At 38.5% G+C, this 15,848-nt stretch overlaps 1 protein-coding gene across 7 annotated transcripts in view; it reads right to left on the bottom strand.

Moving 5' to 3' along the window:
- Positions 1–15,848, bottom strand: part of PPP4R1 (protein phosphatase 4 regulatory subunit 1) — a 62,988-nt gene that overhangs the window by 34,222 nt on the left and 12,918 nt on the right. For 3 of the 7 annotated variants that reach the window (XM_064433650.1, XM_064433661.1, XM_064433630.1), the window contains 2 exons: positions 13,653–13,788; positions 8,736–8,842 (listed from right to left, as the gene is read on the bottom strand). In XM_064433650.1, coding sequence (XP_064289720.1) covers positions 8,736–8,842; positions 13,653–13,788 — 243 coding nt within the window. Of the gene's footprint in view, positions 1–8,735; positions 8,843–10,407; positions 10,452–13,652; positions 13,790–15,848 lie in introns of those variants that run through there. The other 4 variants (XM_064433672.1, XM_064433683.1, XM_064433639.1 and 1 more) reach the window with 2 other exon arrangements.

Genomic DNA, 15,848 nt, shown 5'->3' with positions numbered 1-15,848 from the left:
CAGTTACAAGTGGCTTTGCAAAGCATAAGCTCATCCAGCTGGGGAATAAGTCTGCATTCTGGTTTTTTTGCACTGTACAATATAGTCAAGGACCAGGCTTTCACACAGTATAAACAAACCAGGAGGAGAATTTTGCTTCACATCAAGTTTCTATTTTAGGCAGTCTGGAAAAATCTCTGTGTACAGCTAGGTTCTACATAACATTTGCCTGGAACAGAATTTTTCTGTTTAGCAGAGGAAGTATTTTTAAATGCTGATCTTTTCAAATTACCTCTTGAAAGTACAGATTCTATCTATTCCTTAAAGCAGCAATCTACTAAAAAGAAACCTTTGAAAAGAAATATTAATATAAAAGACGAGATTTCCTTACTCATTAGCATTTTATTTCATTCTATCATATTTTGTGTATTATCTACATACAGATTTGCACTGAACTGAGTTTTAGGAATCAAGCAAAAGAGAATGACAGAAGACAGAAAATAGCTTCCATTTTTTCTGTTCATTAAATAATTTGGAAAAGAACTTTCCAGAATAAAATGACATAGCTCTACCTCTCTTCATTTCCAAATCACACAAAACCATCAATATGTTCAAATCAGCATCTACAGAACCTGGGTGGACTTTTTTCTGCATCAACAAACCCTCAGTTTCAGCTATTTCACAAATGACCTTTCAAATCAATATGACTAAACTGACTCCAAAATCATAGAAGTAATTAACTATTTCTTTGTCATCTACGAAAAAAAACATTTCCCCTAAAATCTGACACCATCTCTCATGTAAAGTGCCCGCAAGCTCACTTGGCTACTCCTAGCACATACACTCCATTTGGATATATAAATGTGTAATGTTTATTTCAACCCTGCTGAGGCTTCAGTTCACTCTCTATTCCACTTCAGCTATGAGGAAGTAAAGCACCACCATCAGCTGCATACTGGAAATTAAAAAGGGATTATTTTAGAACTGCACAGAGCAATACCAACTAATTGCTTCAGACCAGCTATTTATAAATGAAGTCATTACTCAGAGCCACCCCACAACTAGATTTATTTCACAATGCTTTATTCTGCAGCAACGTACAGTATTAAAAAAAGTCTGCAGTGCTTTCATTATCCCACTATGACCATTCTGAAATACAAGCAGCAAATTTCCACTAGATTTGTGAGGAGTTGTAAGGTTTTTGTGTTGTAAATCTGTATATGAAGAACAACCACTGATGATGTTAAAGCTGCTTTAACTGACAATTTTTATGGATGTTTTAAGTACATCTGAATATTAATAATATTGCCCTTTGTTCTTATTAAGGGTTGCAAGCAACAGGGAAAGGTGTAAGTGCATGGCTTTGCATTAACACTTCAATTAAATAAAAGAGTAATTCATAGAATCACAGAATATCCTGAGTTGGAAGGGACCCAGAAGGATCATTAAAGTCCACCTCCTGGCCCAGCAGAGGACCACCCCAAGAGTCACACCATGTGCCTGAGAAAATTGTCCAAATGCTTCTTGAACTCTGTCAGGCTGCTGCAGTGACCACTTCCCTGGAGAACCTGTTCGAGTGCCCAACCACCCTCAGGGTGAAGAACCTTTTATTAACATACAACCTAAACCTCCCCTGACACAACTTCATCTATCCTCTTCTTTCCCCAAAGATAACCTTCCATTTCACTCTTTTTTTCCTTCTACAAACATATGTATTTTCCCTTTTGATTTCTACCATATCCCATTGGATCCCTCCCTACCTCTTTTGAAGATAAAATAAAAGCTAGACAAGTGGAAATACACTGCAACCAGAGCCCATCCCTTTTAGCTTAGGAGTCCAGCAGAAAGGCTGATGTGTCTGATGCATGTGCTGCTTCAGTAGTCAAGCTCTTTTCTCCTACTAACCAGAAATGGATTTAATTACTGACTGGCAGAGCAAGGAGTGAAACACAGAGTAATGAGGGAGGGTAAAGTCACTGTTAATCACTCATCAGATGCACAGGGAGGCAAAAGAAGTTTACATCAAGCACAGGAGAAAATTTTTAGCATAGCACAAGGTGGGAGATGAGACATGAAAAAATCCTGAAAAATTAAGATGGGGAAGGGAAGAAAATACAGATGGAGATACTGGTAGCTGGGAAAGGCAAATATTAGCATTCCCATTAATACTGCTTACATATGAAGATTTTTGTTACATGAAATGCTGCAGTATGTGCTGTTTGACAGGTAATGTTGGCATGTCTCAAAATACCAACAGCAGTAATTGAACCTACATTAATAAAGCCATTTAAACACACTATTAAGTAATTAGGGTTGTGAGGCCATCCACATTAAGAAGCCTGATTATAGAGCTTCAAAATTTAATGACCAATTAGCCTAATAATTGTTTTCAAAATCAGGTTGTTTTGGACACTGCATTTACAACTGATTCTTTGCAGTAAAGAGATTACTTTTCGTTCAGAAGAAAAACATCCTAGCTGGCTATATTCAGACAAAGAAGCACCAGCCCTTCAGGATGCCATTTTATTTTCCCCATCATAATTTCTTAAAAAGATATCTATGTGTATCTATTTCACAGTAAGCTACATTACATATGTATTTTAAAAACGAAGACACAGACTTTCACTTTTAAAGAAACAACAGAAAATAACATTTAAAGCTTCTGGAGCCTTTTGCACACTAAGCAAAATGCCAATAATTCAGTAATTCTGGCTGGGGATAACTTTCAAAGCCAGTTAATTGTACTTCAGCATACAATGATGAAATCTTGTGTCATCTAAGCCACTCACAAGCTGGTACCAAAAAAAAAAAGTTTGAATTATACTTATTTACTTAAGTCAATAACTCAGACACGAGGCCCTTGTTCAAGCTCTCACAAGCCTGTGGCAAGTGTACATTTGAAAATGAAGAGGACCCAGCTATCTTAATACAAAGATAAGCATTTTTAATCTAACAAAGGTTTTTATGGGGGATAACTTTACATTTGCCAAGCTTATATGCCAAACTACTTCTGAGCTTGTATAGATTCAAAGACACCATAAAAACATCTAAGTGGGAAGTCATACCTAAAATCCCTAAAGAAACAGAGAAATTACCAAGTGACTGAACAGCAGATTCAAGAGCAGTACAAGGTACCTTTCTTAGCAGTCACTGTTCTAGCAAACTTGGTACCAAAGACAGCAGGGAAGTCCAGTTTAGGACTGGAAAATACCCAAATTCCACAGCAGAATTACAGATTTAACATCAACACCCAACTACAGCAATGAAAACAAACACTGAAGCCTTACAAATAACTCAGATTCAGAGAATAACTTTCTTCAGCAAGGAAGGGCCTTGGGGGCAGGGGATTATTCCCCAAGTGCCACTTGTTTCCTCCATGGAACAGCTGTTCTGTGCTGCCATATGCATACAACAGCAGCACATGACACCAGGGCAGAGCAAATCCTGTGTTCTGCCAGCACTGGGAGCAGCTCATGTCCAGTACCACCTGAAGTGGGCATTTTTTGCCAGTAGAAACACAACATTTTGAAGTTGTGATTGACTTTAAGGCTACGAGTGTAAACTGCAACTAATTCATTACCAAGAGTCCAAACTACCCTATCAGTAGAAGGCACACTTTATATCATTTGTATGTGCAGACATAATGGCAATCAAAACTCTCTTTGACAAAATACAATTCACTACAACTCTACTCAAAGGGTCCAAATGAGTTTCCATCAAAAGCTATTTCTTTCAGATTTTTTTTTTTTTTTACAAAAAGCTTTTATAAAACCAGTTTTAGAGCTGACATTTGCTTTTACTCTGATGCCTCAAAAAATGTGTCTTGGCTAGCGAGTTGGTATCTCAATATATGTATCAATCACAGCAAACCATACTCTCATAATTTTCTTCCATCCTACTATCATATTTGGACCCAGGTATTTTTCTTGTAAAGACTATTTTTATTACATGTGAAAACAGTATTTAGTGCAACCAAGATGACATTTAGGTTCTTAAAGTTTTATCACAGTAGATGAAGAACAAAAATTATTAGAAATTCCCCTGCTTTTAAACACAGAAACGTGGCCCCAGCTTATTGAAAGGTATTAAAAACAACCAAAACAAACCTGAAAAAAGCTAAAAATAAAAAAAAAAAAAACCAAACCAACAAACCACAAACGCAAAGAACTGAAAAAAACCCTTGAGACTGATTCTTTTTCAAGCAGAGACCATGTCTGAAAAACATCAACCCCACTACAAGACTTCTGAAATTGCAAGGTATTAACAGGACAGAGGACTCCCTGGGCAACTTTAGGATAGCTGGTATTTTTAGTTCACTGCTGCACCTCTCTTTTCGAAGTCAGCATCAGTAGTAGCCCAGAAAGAGAACAGATATTGTGTATCCTGGGTATATCCTCCAATTCCAACCTCATTATATCAACTACTGAAAAAAAAAGGAAAAGTACCTCACTTTCTATGACTTGATTTGACAAGAGAAGACAAAGAGCTCCAAATTTAAAAGAACTGGCAAAAGACTAACAAGCATCAACAATTAGAAATGCAGTGACTTGTACTTAGTCATAGTTCAGTTTGACTTCCAAGTTTGTTCTCACTTTTATTTATTTAAATGTGAAGGTTTGACTCCAGAATGGTTCTACCCATATAAATATCTTGCCCATACCAAGCAAGTTAAAACACACAGGCACTTTTACAATGTTTTCTTATTCCAAATTCAGGGGCTTTTATGTTTTATGGACAAAATGGGGGAAAAATACTGTAAATGGAAAGAAGCAAGACAAAAATTAAAAAGTCTAATAGTAACAACCTTAAACATACACAAAAAACCCAAAACCCCTGCAACAAAACAAAAAAACAAACAAACAAACAAAACCCAAACAAAACAAAAAAAACCAAAACCCACTGTGCTGCAGTATGAGTAACAGTCAAGCCCATATATTAAGAAGATACAAAGCAGATCTAGTTCCCTAATGAATTTTCACATGGTTTAAAGCACAAGGCTATTCTAATAACCTGTCTTACCGAAACCAGCCAAGTCCAATACTGCAACTGCTCGAGGCACAAGACTCACAGTTAAGTTTGCAGAAATTTAATTTGTGGGGCAGCTGCAGAATCCAGCACTACTAGTTTGGCAGATCTGAGACAACTTCTACAATGCAGGAAAAGCCTGAACTGCCGCTTTTACTGACGCTGAGAAAATATCAGCCCTGACTAAAAATGTACCCCACCCTCGTTAAAGGCAACAAATTGATTTGAGCTCAACTCTTGGCTTCCACTACACTTCTGCCTAAATAAACTTCAATTTGACACACTTAGTTGGTCACCAATGAAAAGCCTAAGGCTACAAGTTGCTTCAAGAGGACATTTTTCCCTTGGACACATCTGTCCTATTTTCTAAACTGAAGTGGAGCTTCAGAAAGTGTCTGATGCTCAAAACCATTCACAGGGCCACACAAACAGGCAACTGTACATGCAGATTTCAGAAGCAGAGCTTTGCTAGGAAAGCACTCTATAAACAGTAGCATGTCACTGTTCCCAATTGAAGACACATTTTATTGTAAGTGAATAGTGACTCTTTTCCTTTTTAAAGAATCCTTGGAGGGGTACTCAATACAATTGTGTAATGCTTACAACAGGCTACTTTTCCTGGCTAAACAAGGACATTCCCTCAGAAAAATAAAACCATGCATTTTAAATTAAGACAACAGTGACAGAATAACAGAAATCAGCAGAATATATTTTTACCCTTGGGAAGCATTATCTTTTGCAGCTCCAGAAGAAGGGAGAAAAACTACACACATTAAACAGAAGAAACATTTTCTTCTCACTCAAGATTTAATACAGATTTATCTTCATAGCACACCAACAATAACAAAAGAATGACCAGATCTTTTCTGATGTTCTGCTGCTGGACTTTCTTCCTTCTGGTATGTCAGCTGTATCTAGCTATGTTGAAATCAAACCCTTAATTCTTTCTAGATAATTTTTAAGCCAGAATTCTGGCACAGATCTGTCCACATAATTTTTCCCTTTATCCACTTCCCCATGACTTTTTAAGCACTCCTTTTCTTTCACATTTGTTTTTAATTTTTCTCTTGCTTTTGCCTTTCATTCCAAATACTCAGCAGTCCCAATGTATTGATTAGCAACAGACACACTGGATCTACAGAGCCCTCCTACTCATAGCAAAGAGGGTGCACAAGCAAGCTCACTACACTGGCCTTAAAGAGCAGACTTTTGGCATCTTCAGGGGTCTGCTTGGTGGAGGTACTATGGGATACAGTCTGAGGGAACAGGTGCCCAGCAAAGTTAGTTAATATTCAAGGATCACCTCATCCAAGTGCAGGACCAATACATCCCAACAAAGAAGTAGTCAGGCAAAAACACTGGGAGGCCTGCATGGATGTACAAGGAGCTCCTGGACAATCTGAAGCAAAAAAGAGGAAGCCTACAGAGGGTGCAAGCAAGGACTGGTAGCCTAGGAGGAATACAGAAAAATTGTCTAAGCTGCCAGGGACTGGGTTAGGAAAGCTAAAGCCTCAAAGAATTAAAACTGGTGAGGGATGTTAAGAGCAACATGAAAAGGTTCTATACGTACATCAGTGATAAAACAAAGACTAGGGAAAATACGAGCCCTCTCTAGAAGAAAGAGGGAAACCTGGTTACCCCAAACAACGAGCAGGCTGAGGTACTCAGTGACAGTTTTCCCTCAGTCTTCAGTGACAAGTTCTCCGAGTCCCAGAAGGCAAAGGTGAGGATTGGGAGAATGAAGAACTGCCCACAGAAGATCAGGTTCAAGATCAACTAAGGAACCTGAAGGTGCACAAGTCCACAGGACCTGATGCAGCGCATCCGCAGGTCCTGAGGGAACTGCTAGAAGAAGTGGCTAAGCCACTATCCACTGTATTTGAGAATTGTGGCAGTCCAGTGAAGTTCCCACCAACCTGAAAAGGGAAAACAAACCCCTCATTTTCAAAAAGAGAAAAAAGAAGACACAGGGACCTTACCTCGGTGCCTTAGCAAGACCATGGTGCAGCTGCTCCTGGAAACTGTGAGAAGGCACGTGGGCAATAACGAGTGTAAGAGCTAATAATGTGTAAGAGCTAACACAACTTCACTAAGGCCAAACCACTCCTGGCAGATTTGTTGGCTTTTTACAATGGGGTTAAAGTGTTGGTGGATAAGGGAAGAGCAACTGACATCATGTACCTGGACTCATGCAAAACATTTGACACTAGCTCATTAAGTCCTTGTTTTTAAATCAGAGAGACACAGATTTGAGAGAGAGCCACTCAGTGGATAAACAGCTGGCTAGATGGTTGCACTCAAACAGTTTTGGTCAACAGCTTGATATCCACAGGGAGACCAATGACATCTGGAGCTCCTTAGGGGTCAATACTGGGACCACCACTGCTCAACATCCTGGTGGGTGACATGGACAGTGGGATGGAGAGCACCCTCAGCAAGTCTGCCCACTACACCAAGCTCTGTGGTGGGATTGACATGCTGCAGGGAAGGCACAGCAGCCACAGGGACCTTTATGTACCTGAGAAGTGGGCACATGTGAATCTCATGAATTTCAAAAAGGCCTGCACCAGGGTTGGGACAAACATTGGTACCAATGCAGGGTTAGTAGAGAATAGACTGAGAACAGCTCTGAGGAGGAAGATTTGGAGGTGTTGGTTGATGAGAAGCTCAACATGACCCAGCAACTTGCAGCTCAGAATGCCAAACACATCCTGAGCTGCATCAAAAGCAGCATCAGCCAGCAGGGCAAGGGAGGGGATTCTGCTCCTCTGCTCTGGTGAGACCCCATATGGAGTCCCGCATTCAGCTCTGGAGACCCCAAGATAAGAAGGATGTAGACCTGTAGCAGCGAGTCCAGAGGAGGGTAATGAAACTGATCAGAGAGACAGAGAATCTGTCCTATGAGAGAAGACTGATAGAGCTGGGGCTGTTCAGCCTGGAGAAGAGAAGGCTCTTGGGAGACCTTACTGCAGCCTTCCAGTACCTAAGGAGGCCTGAAAGAGAGCTGGAGAGGGACCTTTTACAAAGCCATGTAGTGACTTGATAAGCAGTAATGGCTTCAAGCTGAAAGAGGGCAGGTAGCAGAAAGTCTTCACTATGAGAATGGTGAGGCACAGGAAGAGGTTACCCAGAAGCTGTGGACGCCTCAGCCCTGGAAGTGTTCAAGATCAGGCTGGATGGGGCTTTGAACAACCTGGTTTTGTGGAAGGTGTCCCTGTCCACTGCAGGTCCCTTCCAACCTAAACCATTCTTTGATTCTGTATTTGCACCTTTACCAATTCTTGCTGCTTCTTACCGTCACACCTGGTTGCCCAAAAAGGTGTAAATTAACAACTTCAGCATTTAAATTTTATCAAAACTTACGACAGTGTTGCACAGATGGTTTCCAAGTTTATTTTCAAGCCAAGAAACTAATCTTGATCTACAAATCTAAAATAATCATGTAGATCTTTTGAGCAGCAAAAGTAAATAATAACAGTTACTAAGAAATATACTGTTGGAAAGCTGCAGTCCTACATTTTGAAGGAGTGTAAATCTTTTGATGAAAATAGTATGGAAAAAAGTAATCTTTGGGGGATGATTAAGAAAAATTAAATTGCACACTATTTTATTGAATTTGCAGAAGCCTAGTTTGAATATTAGAGAAAGAACATACTGCTCCTGTGCTAAACACAGGTTTAGCACCTCTGATTTTCCCACACCAACCCAGTAAAATGTTCAGAGCTACCTACCTGAATCATCAGCTAATCTGCTGATTCTCTCCAACACAGCAATACAATCTCTCTCATCATCACTGACTTCCTTCAAAGTGTCCAGCAAACTTCGAGCCACCATTTGCCTAGTTTACAAGAAAGATTAAAAACCAGCATTATTTGTGTCCAGAAATACAGCTAAATCAAAAAGTTGTGAATCATAGAAGTTTCTTACACCAAATAGAATTTTACATATATTCACTTAAAATTTAATTTATAAATAATAGTAAGTTTAGTTAGCCCTGCTTTGGGAATTCTTGCTTTGATACCTGGCAAAATCTTGAAGAACTGTAAGCTTTGAATATAACATTAAAAGTATCCCTTTTATTTACAAGGATAAGAGAAAGCAGCCACCAAGACCAGAAATAGTAATCATCAGCTAAGTGGGCAAATAGGAGCTGAATGTTAGGAAGTCAGAATCAGCCTTCCATCCATCCTCATCTATGAAGTACCTAACTTGTTCCATACAAAGCAAAGTAACACTAGTATCATTAAAATGTTTTTATACAGAATTCTGAATTTATTTCACAAGAGCATGAACAGTCAAGCCAAAGATTTTCATACCAATGGTGTTACAGTTGACATTTAAACCAATGGTGCTTGGCATTTAAAAGTCAAACTTCATTCAAATGCTATGGGTACATACTCTGAGTGGTGGGTACATACTGGGAAAATAACTTGTACTACCCAAACCATATGTACCTGAGACATACATTACACAAAGGAGAAACATTAAGAAAATATGAAATAAATCATAATCAACTCAGTTACTATTTCTAATGCACAGTACAATTTTCTATCGATTAATTTATGAGTGATGAGACATAGTCAGATTTGGGATTTTGTCATCCAAGGTTCTGTTGCAGCCTATGCTACGAAGTCATACCCATCAGGTACCTAAATAGCCCTAAATGCAGCTGGGAATGTGTGGCAATCAACCTTTCTCCTCAAAAACAGCCGGCAATGGCATAACTTTTCTCACCCTACTGGATAACGTGGGTTACATGTCAATTCAGAGAGCTAGCAGAATTATCCCAGGATAATGGAATGGGCCAAGGAACAGCGTCCAAGACACTGGGAGATCTGGTAACTCAACAAAACACTGAAGTAGCAAGTGTCAAGTATTTCCAGAACTGAAGGACAGTAACACTGCTAGGATACAGCCTAGGTAAAAGCACTGTTGACAAACAGCACTGCTCTAGACAAGAGCAGATGCATACCTAACCTTCATTATGTTCACTACAAGCAGTGAACTTGAGCAGTGGTCAACAACTGAAAAGAGAACAGGTGGTTACATTCCTAGTGCACAAGGGAAGCTCAAGAACTTCACAATTCCATGCAATCAGAGAAAGGCAGGAGATTTCCATGAATTCCCAAAGCTAAGCACACATCTTCTCCTACTGAAAATCAGTAATTTAAATATTTCACATTGGCCACTTGCAGAACTATTTTAAATTAAACTGTTTTGACATACAGATGTATAAAATCTTCTAAAAAAACAAACTGAAGAAACCATTTGCCTTTAACAAATTTCTTCTCCCTCATTCTTTTCAACTCTCAGTACATCTCTCAGCAGAGATCTTGGTGTACACAGTTAAAATTCAGCCATAAAAACCCTAACAGAGGGAAACAGACTGCATGACACACTAACCTAGAAGCAGAGTTCACTTGGTCTTTTCAAAGGGCTGGACACCTCTGAAAAGAGAAGAGGAACAGATGAAGCAATTTCATAAACCAGCCTGTGTGGACACGTGTCTCCTACATATTAAATGTAGTCTTGGAGAGTGAGAGACAAGTCAACTAACCCACTGAGTCCCAGCAAGTAAGGAACCACAGTAAACAGTGCTACTGCCAACATGTGCCTTGGTCTGAAGAGAAAAAGCAGCAATAATTCCTCATAGGCTTATGAAAAGAAGGATCTGTGTTCAGGAACTGCCTCACTATGAGTGTTCTACACTTCTGAGCCTTCTTAATGAGGAATGGAAGCAATTTCATGGCAATAAAGATTAGAAAAACCCACAAGGGATTTTAAGACAAAAAAAAACCCAAAAGAGCTATGCTCCAAACTGCACCAGCAACTAGCAACTGGTTTTTAAAGCCAGTAGGAAAAGAGAATCATCATCCTTGTATGCATGTACACACACCAGTGCTACCAGACACAAGAAAACTCTGGTTTAGGGTGATGGCTTTGGCTTTCTGCTCAATATCTACTCTTGCCCAATGTGATGTTGGATTATTAAGGCAGATCCTTGTGATGTTTGATTATTAAGGCATATCCTAGTGATGCTTCTCAAATCTGAACTGAAGGCTGCCTCTTCAATAATCACACCACAGCCAGCCTTATTTTGCAGACAAACAGGGGTAATTTATTGTAATATTTGTCAGGTTCCCCTCCATTCTCGTAGGCAACATCTGTGGTGCTTATGAGCAACACCTAAACCAGTAAAAATGTAAACCATAACATACCAAAAGCTGTCACAAAGCAACACTTTCCACCACTTGGGAAGCTGTTAAAGGATTCCCTACTTCTCTCTTTTTCAGTTATTACTATCAGAAATCTCACCTATTTAAACAAAGAAGACATTCCTATTTCCAAGCCTCATCTCCTGAAATTTTTTTGAACACAGACCAGATTTATTTCTATCTCAGAACAAGTGGCTGAGAAATCATGAGTGCTCAAGGAGTCCAATTAAAGGAGACTAGACTTTTGCAGCAGTTGTTAAAAATCCCTTCACTTTAATCATTCAATACAATCACAGACTGCAAATATGCTGCACGGGTAGATGATTAACCAGATAGAAAAGGATAATAAAACCAAATGCAAAGAGAAGTAATACCTAAAATGAAATTTAAAGATTAAAACCTGCCAAACTAAAAGCAAATTCATCCAATTAAAGGGAAAAGAAACATCTTACCCTAATTTACCCAGATTCAATGATTATGTTTCAAGAATTTGGAATGTGTAATATGAAGCTTCCACAGAAATGCAGGTTCCAGGTCACAGAAACAACTGAAACATTATTAACTCAATCACAGTATTTTAAAACTTTTAAACTACTCATTAGTAATTGGATGTGCTGATACCATACTAAGACATAGGAATAAACAAATGTAATTTAATTGATCTTTTTCATATTAAATGCTCCAGTTCCTCTGCTTAGCAGAAATCCCTATTATTCTGAGACTGACTAATGCTGAATCATCATAAACTGACTGCAGTAGTCACTATCATTTATTGTGATCTAAGTGCTACTCGGTTATGCCACTAATAATTATCATTTGCTATTTCCTGTATTTTCTTATGCTACATAACACAATAGGCCTACAAAGAGAGCTAGGATTAAAAAATGTGTGTACCAGCAAAAATAATCCAAACAAGCAAACACAGGGAGGAAAAAAAATCAGGAAAAACTAGTTACTCTGACCACCTTTCCCTGCAGGAAAGCACAGGATGCATAAAGCTGGACAGAGCAATTAAAAGGATTCCCAGTTTATGCATGCCCATATCCAATGTAATCCATACTGAGAAATCAGACACAGTTTTTTCCTAGGCAGGCATTTCCTAGGAACAGCATTGTTGGTTAAAATTCAAGATACACAACTTGAGTTCCTGAGTTTGTTCTCCTCCCTACTGGCTTTTATTATGGAATTGTCACCTGGAGCCTGAAAGCTCCTCTTCCCTCCCTCCCCATGGAAAATGAAAACATGCAAAAATTCTCTCCTGGTAATATAAGAGCCAATTTCATCTTAAATTGTAATATACAGCAAATTTGGATTTCAGGAAAAAACAAAAATTGAAAATGACATGTATTTCAGAACTTATATGTGCATACAGGTTTACGCAGGTTATAACAAGAGAAACCATTCTGCAATTTTCAGCTTCGATTCAATGGTATGTTCACACACGTAGTGTGGAATTTTAAGTACAGTTCACGTGACTAAAGTTAAGAACAGGGCTAAATCCTTTCCAAACCCAGGCCATGAACAACAAAACAGAGGCTATCCTATTGGGCGGCTGATCATAGACTTTGCTTCTGCACATTACTGTATTAAAATTCAACATTAAAGCAAACACACTACATTAAAAGCTTACTTGAAGCCCAAACTAAACCCTGTTCAAATAAAATACCAGAAAATCTCAATGTTAACGTATTTTATACATTTCTGTGATCACATTACTGTTTACAGCTCCAATTAAAATAAACTATGGGTTTGAATTTCTCCATTTGAGTGCAGATCATATGAGTGCAAGAGGATGGGATAGAGTGGGGTGGGATGTGTGTCTGTCTGAAGTATGCTACAATACCTGTGCTTTTAAATGAAACAACCATCTCAGTGGCATTACAAAAATAAAAAGGGGAAAATGCAGAACACAGTATTAACTGGGCAAGTCCACTTCCAATAACCAGAAGCACCAATACTCAAGCTGTAAACTACAGAGGACATTGCCGGGAGAAAGCCAAGAACTTTATTTTAGAATCAATCTCTTGGCTGTTCATTATGCTCTCCTGACCGTTCATGAAGTATTTTCTTAAACTTACTTTCACACAGAGTTATGGATGGAGTTTACTATTACCTTACAGTCCTGTGCCAACAGGAATGCCAGCATCTGCAAAAAAACCTAAATTATGTTCTCCAGTTAAGGAAGAAGTTCAAGAAGTCGTTTACTACAGTTGCTTAAAAGGTGAACTAATGTTTTTCTCTTACCATTAATATTTTGCTCTCTCTAAGTAGGAGGCACATGAGCAAAAAGAAGGAGGGATGGAAACTGGAGTTTCATAAAGGTGTTGGGTTTTTTGAAATTATTTGTATTCCATGCAAATTAACTTCAGTCAGATTTGAACCAGATGAACAGTTTGCATACCATTAGCCAGACAAGACATTTAAAAAGCATACCTGTTAAATATGTTCTCACTTGCAGCGTACTTGTCCAATCTTCCCAAAGGCGTCAACATCTCATCTTGTGAGACAAAGTCCAGGGCTGAAGGTATAATAATCACATCAGACTCTGAGCTGTAGTCATCCACACCAACTATCAGAGACATCAGAAATATTCCTTATAATCACAGTAGTTTGACACTAAATGATGTCTGTTGTTGGTCTGAAATATAAAAGTCTAGGCAAGGTCCCATTGACAACATACTTAGTAACTGCATCACATTGTTCCCACCAGCTTCCCCAGCCCCATAAAGTATTTTCTATAAAAGTGTGACTGATGATGTACAAATGGATTTTTAGTAATTTTCTCTAAGTTTCCAAGTAAGATTCATCACTAAACTTCCTGAGTATTTTTATACCTTACAATTTTCTCAAGCAAATTACTTTTATCGAATTACAAAGTCAGCTTTTTGAAGACACATACTCAAATCATAGCTGCAGGTAGCCCAAAGTTTATACAACATGATCTAACAGACCAAAAAGACTTTGTTCTAGAACAGAAAAATCTAAACTAGGCATGTAAAAAAAAATCGGTGTATTGCTATCTGACTACTAAATAAAATGGGCACAAGTCACTTCAATTACTGCATAATTATTAACCAACAAATCATCAGGGAACTTCATATACAACATAGAACCAAAGAAGTGGAAAGAAGTCAAATCATGTTTTGCAGAGCTGCTTAAGAATTAAGATTTGAATTACCACCTTTTTAGTTTCTGTATGCCCTCAAAACTGCTCCAAAACTCAGCCCCATAGCAAACACACAGTTCTGGCTGCAAATGAGATCACCTGTCGGAAAGGTCACCTCCATTAGTCCTGAAAACACAACACTACAGTACACTGACCCTACTCTTCAGTCTATCCAAATCTCTCTGAAATGCCTTTTCAGAACTTGCAAATAGATCAGAAGGCAGACCTACAAGTCCAGCAATTACTTTTTTAAAATAAACTCCAAAAAAAGGAAGAAAAAAATATTATTGTCCTCTATCTTCCACGCAATTATGCTGTGCTATATAAATTGCTTACCAAATAGTGTGTCATTATTTTCAACATTCAGAATACATAAACAGCTACCACTGCCTGAACATCTTCCTTACCGTACTTCAAATGTCAAAAGACAAACACTGAGCCCTGGAAGACTTATATTTTTAGACATAAAATAAGGTAATAGCACCCTTTTACAAAGTAATTCTCCCATTTTATACAGAGGGAATCCACGGACATCAACTGATCCCGTCCTTGCATAAAAGACCAGATTTTGCAGTTGCTGATAGGACATGAAATTCTTGCCAGAAATCAAATGAAAAAGTGATGGGGGAAGAGCAAGTGTGTAAGAACAATCTGAGAGATGGGAGAAAGGAAGAAAGTGTACTGAGTCAAAGGAAAGAGAAGAGCAATCTGAGAAGGGGAATTAGTTGTGTTAGATATTTGTAAGGTAGAGGATAGAATAACAAACTGCAGGGGGAGGAAGGGAAGGCTGAAAAGAAAGATCAGCTGCAAAAAGCTATTGCAACACAAAGGGAAAGTGTTTAGCAACTCCAGGTTTACATAACTGTTTGAACTTCTGTTTGGTTTGGGTTTGTGGGTTTGTTTGGGTTTAATTTTTGTTGTTTAGTTTGGGCTTTTTGCAAGAATCTGTTTTATTTTCACAGGAAGTGGGAGGCGAGTAAAAATGAACTCCGAGTGCAAGCTAGGACTGACTTTATGCCAGGTTAAGTTAACAAGAAACAGGCTACATCCTTTCACAGGCTCATAGGCCTTTAATTCAACCCACAAATCCAACTGAAAGCAGGGATTTTTCTGTGTTTTTAGTTCTGCCATCTCACACCTAGACTACTTCAGTGGAAGAGATCTTTAGCTAGCATCCAGTCCAGCTGCCCAACCACCTCAGGTCTGACCAAAACTTAAATCACTTCCCTCTCCACTTCCCATTCTCAGGAATCTGCAGAAAGTAATGAAGTCACCTCTCAGCCTCTTTCTCTCCAAACCAGACAGTGAAATTACTTTGATGACAGAGTCCTATTTTATTATTTCAGTGTCTGTTGATCATATACTGTAAATTTAAAAACAGAAAGAAACTATGTCAAAATACCTATACTGCTGACAAGCTGACAATAATTATTTAGCTATCAAACTCATGAATGCAAAAAAAT

This window comes from Passer domesticus, chromosome 1 (genome assembly GCF_036417665.1).
Source record: "Passer domesticus isolate bPasDom1 chromosome 1, bPasDom1.hap1, whole genome shotgun sequence".
NCBI classification, from domain to species: domain Eukaryota; kingdom Metazoa; phylum Chordata; class Aves; order Passeriformes; family Passeridae; genus Passer; species Passer domesticus.
This window is presented reverse-complemented; position numbering and strand designations above follow the sequence as displayed.